General features: G+C 38.3%; 1 protein-coding gene across 1 annotated transcript in view; it reads right to left on the reverse strand.

Moving 5' to 3' along the window:
* LOC101571702 (hippocampus abundant transcript-like protein 1) overlaps nucleotides 1-6,494 on the reverse strand; it is a 61,815-nt gene that overhangs the window by 1,983 nt on the left and 53,338 nt on the right. The window contains exons 5-7 of the mRNA XM_012517481.2: nucleotides 6,078-6,192; nucleotides 2,369-2,587; nucleotides 570-683 (exon numbers count right to left, since the gene is read on the reverse strand). Coding sequence (XP_012372935.1) covers nucleotides 570-683; nucleotides 2,369-2,587; nucleotides 6,078-6,192 — 448 coding nt within the window. The remainder of the gene's footprint in view (nucleotides 1-569; nucleotides 684-2,368; nucleotides 2,588-6,077; nucleotides 6,193-6,494) is intronic.

Consider the following 6,494-nt stretch of genomic DNA (forward strand, 5'->3'; position numbering starts at 1 on the left):
GAGCTGTGCTTGCTAGTGGGTGCCACTGGCAGGACAAATAGGTGGAACACAAAGGATTGTTGTCACACTAAAAAAAAAAAGTGTGTTCGTTCATTCATTCATTCATTCATTCACTCACTTTGTTTCTGCTAATCTTTTCTCTGTGTAATTTTCAAGGGCAGCTGTCTGTAGTATGTATGTCACTATTCTTTTCTTTTCTTTTTTTTTTTTTTTTGAACCGGGGATTGAACTCAGGCCTTTGTGCTTGCCAGGGAAGCGCTTATTCCACTGAGCCATCTCCCCAGCCCGTCTTTTCTATTTTTTGAGACAGTCTCAAAACCTTGGGCTCAAGTAATCCTCTTGCTTTAGTTTCCTTCGTAATGCATGATCAACCATGCCCAGCTTCTTGTAATGTTTCAAGTCATCACTGCATTAAAGGCTCCTGCTTACTAATTCTCCATCAAGACCTATGTCTATAACTAGAAGCAAGCTGATATTATCTTCTCTAGTTGTTTCCCAAGTTATATTTAAGCAGATCCCAATCTCCAATATTCCTCATGTTCAAAAGCTACTAGGTACCCATTACTTACCTGCTTGAGATACAGAAAAAAACTTGAATACTGTCCAGCTTCAGGAAGATATGAAAGGAACACGGTGATACAGATAAGTAAGACCGTACAATCTTTCCCAACTTTCTTTAATGACTGGAAATAAGCAGAAACGAAAAACATAAAAAAGCCAGCAGACAAAAGTATCACCAATGTGATACTGGTTTCATTATTTTGATTAAGATGGATAATAGCAGTTGAATGGCTTACAAAAGGAAATAAATTTTAACATTAAATTCATCACCATTTCTGTGAAGTTACAAGTTTTCGTTTCAGAAATATGCACTTAAGTATTAAAACTTTTTTTAAGAACATGTGGTCATCTTTGTTAGCAAATGTGGCTTATATGCTTATAGATCTTCAACATCCTATAAACAAATCCTGAAAATGTATTTTCATAGAATCCTTTTAAGAAAGTAATTTCTCTTGATTCATAATACGGCTTTAAAGTCATATCCAGTTTTGCCTGGTTTTTATGTTTCATAAAAAGTTTACACACAAATTCACTCTGTTCTTCAAAATGTTGCTATTTAATTTGCCTTACAGTACTCAATTCATACTCTGGTAAACCTGGCAGACAATGAAGCATGTTCCACACTAGCAAGAATACTTTACATGTCACTGTTTTTTTTTTTGTTTTTTTTTTAAAGAATTCTTATTTACATACAGTTAGCGAACAAAAACTAAAGGAACACAATGATTGAGAAGGGCTGCAGAGCTTCTAGGTCATCATTCTACAACATTCACATAATAGCAAAAGGAACTAATGCCTTTTCAGATCTTGCTACACACCAGACAACAGTTAAGCTTCACCTCACAGAGAAGTTGCTACCTATAACTTGGGCCTTACATGATAAAAAAGTGGGAAGCCTCACCAACTGGTTCTGTAGGTCTACTCCCGCTTCCCTCCCCAACTCCTCTCTTATTCTCAGTTAGCAAGGCACAAAAAACAGGCAACGTCCCCAGATCATGCCCTTAGGGCACATTTGAAATATTTTTCTGGGGGCTGGGGAGATAAGCTCAGTAGAATAAGCGCTTGCCTGGCAAGTACAAGGTCCTGAGTTCAATCCTCGGTACCACAAAATAAATAAAATAAAATAAAAACTATTTAAAAAAAAAAAGAAATATTTTTCTGATGAGTTATTATTATTATAGGTATTTTCCTCTCAAGAGGTGAACTTAGGAGACAAAAGCAAAACTGAAGTCTCTGGTTCTTTTTTTCCCCTGTGCTTATTTCAAGAACAATGTCAAGCTATATCAGAGGCAAGAGGGAAGGCTGATGGCTGCACTTTTGTGAGCACTTTTCTTGGTTATTAGTGTGACACGCTCCCCATTGTCCCTTCCAAAAAGAGACTGTAGAAAACAAAACAAAAATCTGTTTAATCTATACAATGTAATTTCAGAGCCTCCAGCTATGTGGATGTACACTAATAACTCAGAAAACTACTAATTAGACCAAATATATTTATCCTTTTTGAATTTAAATGAATTTACCTCAAATGCTCACCTGCAATATTTTATTTTTTAAAAAAGGATGACAACAACCAGAGAACCCCCAACTAGGACATTTTACTTTCCCTCATTTCCCTATGATGTGCTAGGCTTATGTACCAATTCAGTACTTTTCCTAGTATACAGATTATCCCAGCTGCTTACTTGTGATTAACGTTTTCCTACTTTTACTGGAAAGAAAATGGGCCAACAGCTGGCACCCGTGAGGCTACAGGTACATTCTTTTATTGTCATAGAAAGATATTTACAAAGTCAATATTTTCACTTACCGCAAAAGGGTCTGCTTGTTTCCAAGAAATCTGAGCTCCCCAGGAAACTGGTCTTATCTTCTCTGGCAGAGATTCTGGAACAGCCACCAAGATGAAGCAGATGTCTAGAAAAGCCACCACTGTGGCCACCAATACCACGAGGCCGTCTCCATAACTGGCAGAAAGGTACGCTCCAATGGCTGGGCTGCTGACCAGACTAGCTGCAAAGGTGGCTGAGACCTGAGGGAAAGCACACTGTCACTCAGGGTCCCACAGATCAGTATCTGTGGAGAAAGCATATTTTTTTTTTTTCCAGGTTTCCACTGCCACAGGCACACACCTGTGGAAAAAATCCCCTACCCAGGGTCTGTAGTAACATCCCTCCCTAATTTTAAACAAGACAAAATGTGTTCACATAAATTTTAAAGAAGAAAGAGATTAAAGTAATTCTGTTTTAGAGTTTGTTCATAAACTTTAAACTGGAGATATTATGGAGATCTTTAGCATAAAAATTAACAAGAGTAGGGCCAGTGAGATAGCTCAGCAGACTAAGCGCCTGCTTAGTCAAGCACAGGGACTGGGGTTTGATCCCTGGCACCACATACATTTAAATAAATAATAAATAAAAATTAAAAAAATACTAGAACTGTGAAAACTTTCATTAAAATTGTGAAAATTTTCTTCAGAGATAAAATATTCTCTTAGGTCTTCTTTAATTGGGAAATGGAAATGTACTGACAAGGGTATAGAGACAATTTCTGCAGAGCTGATGATAAAAACTAGAAATTTCTCAAGGACCCTGAATCTTCCAAAAACACTGTACTGTTTCACCATTTTATAATTTGGCAAGCATTTTACTATCTTAGAAGGGGCTGGGGAAGAGACCCTAATACTCTTATAAAGAGAAAAAAAGCTGTAACTTTTTTAAAAAATGAAACAATTTGCTGAAGGACAGGTCGAAGCTTTCTTATTAAGAGGGCTGTGAATTCTATAACCCTGTCACCTCATGGCTGCTGTCAAACAGACCACAGAGCCAGTGGACAGCACACGTAACCTGAAGCCACACCATCAAGCCTCTTCACCTAACACGTCAACACGCTACATTGCAGAATGCAATGTGACTACTCAAAAGCTTAGTGGATAATCTCCAAATTATAAACAGATTAAGTAGCAAAAGCACATCTGTAAGTTAAACTTTTTTTAAGAGATACTTACAGAAAAACTAAAGCATTATCTATGATTATTATTCTAATTCGTGGTAAATTATTGACATTTTCCCCTCATCTATCATCCCATGAATGATTATAAAGATACAATGTATCAGCTGGGCACAGTGGCACATACCTGTAATCCCAGCACTCTGAGGAACTACAAAGCAGGAAGATCACAAGTTTCAGCCCAGCCTACGAAACGTAATGAGATCCTGACTCCAAAACCGCCCCTACCAGGTGTGTTGGTACACATCTGTAATCCCAGCACTTGGGAGGCAGGACAATCACTGAATTTGAAGTCAGCCTAGACTACACAGTTAAGTCCCTGTCTCCAACAAAGCAAAACACAGAGGTGGGGGACCCTGGGGATATGGGTCAATGAAAAGGCACTGAATTCATACCCAGTAAAGGAGAATGAGGGAGAGGGGACACCCGGGTGTGTGTGTGTGTGTTTGTGTATATGTGACTCTTGGCCCTGGGTTCAATCCTCAGTACTGCCAGAAATAAAAGAATGAATGTCTGAGATTAGTATTACACTAAAATTATAAAAACCAAATATATTTTGAGAGAGAGAGAGAGAGACAGAGACAGACAGGGAGGGAGCGAGGGAGGAACAGAATGTAGAGAATTCCTAGTTGGGAAACAAAAATTCCTTCATTATTTATCTAGTAGCTATTATCCAGATGTAAAAGATAACACAATTTCTGACCTTTAAATTTTCCTACTTTATTTAAGGTCAAAGCAACCATAACAGCATTGTAAGTTGCAATAACATGCAAATGGATAAGAGAGCAGTACTGCATTCTCCAGTGCTGTGGAGCACTGGGGTAGCTACGTAAGGGTGAAGGGAGCAATGTGCAGTGTCCTCAGGTACTCTAAGGTCTGTGACTGATTTCACAAAATTACGCAAAATAGTATATTTTTTTCTTAAAACTTATGGGCTTATGTAATTTTTTAAAAAATCTAAGTCCCTCTTTCATTTAACATTCAATAGGACTCTGGAAAATAAAAGGATGACCTCACCACAACAATTTCCCAGCAAGTATTAGCTTAGTTACTAATGGGACTATTCATTGCTACAGTCCTAACAGAATTAGCACTTTCTTAGTTTACAAGAAGAGTTTCAGGAAGGAATGCACATATTTTATATGTTGTTCTTTAATGGGTCTCAAAATGTCCTTTACAACTTGACCAACAAATCATGGAAGTAATACGGGATGAATGCCAAAGGCCCAGGTCCTGGCCCTGATTCACAGCCTATTCACTACACTGGCTGCAGCCTGGCTGTGGTTGCTGGCACAGTTCCATCTCAGCTAAGACATTTGCATGTGGACGGGTCTCAGCCCTCTATGAGTGGGCAATAATCCTGCTTGTGCTTTTATGATGAAGAGGTGAGCTAAAGAGTAATTAAGTCATAGTCACTTCTGGTGACTCAGAAATCTTTCCTAAAGCATTTCTCAGCACAGCAGCTTTGTGAATGCTTTTGATGAAAGCAAGGAACAAACACCTAATAAAAATTTCACCGAAGAATCCTACCAGTATAACCTCCTAAGGCAATATATGTTTAAACTGACTCAAACATTATGCAGTTTATCTATGCATCCAAATAGTGCATGGTACTTCATATTAATATATACAACTTTTGTATTTTTATGTTGTTAGAAAATTGTGACCATCCCTTATGGCCGACAGAGTATCTTGCTTTCGCTGAACCCTTCCTTGAAGCCTTCCCAATAGCTTCTCCCTTTGTCCTACACAGTACTCTGCAGATGTCCTCATATTAAGATAGGGCATAGCAGACATTCATGGGAGAAGAGAAGGAAGCATAACTAAAAAGCAAGTAGGAGCCAAAAGGGAAGTGGGGTTGAGTTTTCAAACTACTATTGTTGAAAATCAACAAAGTGAAAATTGTACTATGTCCACCACTATGATTCATGAAGTTATTCATTTGGTCAACACTGAATGATACTTGATCCCATTCCAGGAAATTGGAACTTAAAAAGCATGACCAAGGTAAGGCAAGAAACTGTCTGGAATTCTCTCACTCATCACTCTCCAGTCTACCACCCTCCACAATTATGCCAGATCATCTTTCTTCTTTCACATTCTTACTGTGAACATCTGCAAACTCAGAGGAATTAGAGAGAAAGGACAACACACACTCCTATGTAGGAGGTGGCCTGGGCATGGAACATGTGCCCACATGTGCTCACCCAACATATACATGCTATCTTTTCCTCAAACCACTTGAAAATAACTATAAAATAATCTAATACTATATTTTCAGAATGCCCTATATCTTGGGTTATTTAATAACTAATTAATGAAAGGTCTGTTTTCTACAGTACTGTACTAAGTCCTAAGTGAGTTACTGAACCACACCAGCAATACAGTTACAACAGACTGCTGAGGTTCTAACCTTACCAGTTCTATCTATAATCTTATTTTAAATCTTACTTTTTGGTAATTAATAGAATGTTAACTGTTTCTCCAGTTTAAAAATTAGCAGACTTTCTTACCCATCCATAAGCAGTGCTTCGTTCATGCTCCTGAGTAATATCAGCTACATAGGCAAATATCACAGAGAATGTAACTGAGAAGACTCCAGATACACAAATCATCGCAAAATACCACCTACAACAAAGATTTTGATTAGTCAAGAGAGAGGCACTGTATGTTCACTTGTATGACCAGACCCAAATACAACATGTAAAGACTACAAAACAAGAAGTACACACGTGTACATTAAGTACAGTGTACTTAAAGGTAGAAGAAATTAAAAGTTGGGATAAGGGGTCTACACATTAAAAAAAAAAAAAAAAAAGAATAGAATTGAGGGGCCGGCCAAAAGCGCCTGCAAGCAGGTGTAGGGGCCAGGGGTTCAATCCCTGAGCCTGCTGCGCCGGCCCCTGGCCCCAGGGCACACTGAGATGGCA

This window comes from Octodon degus, unplaced genomic scaffold (genome assembly GCF_000260255.1).
Source record: "Octodon degus isolate 3935 unplaced genomic scaffold, OctDeg1.0 scaffold00184, whole genome shotgun sequence".
Classification (NCBI taxonomy): Eukaryota; Metazoa; Chordata; class Mammalia; order Rodentia; family Octodontidae; genus Octodon; species Octodon degus.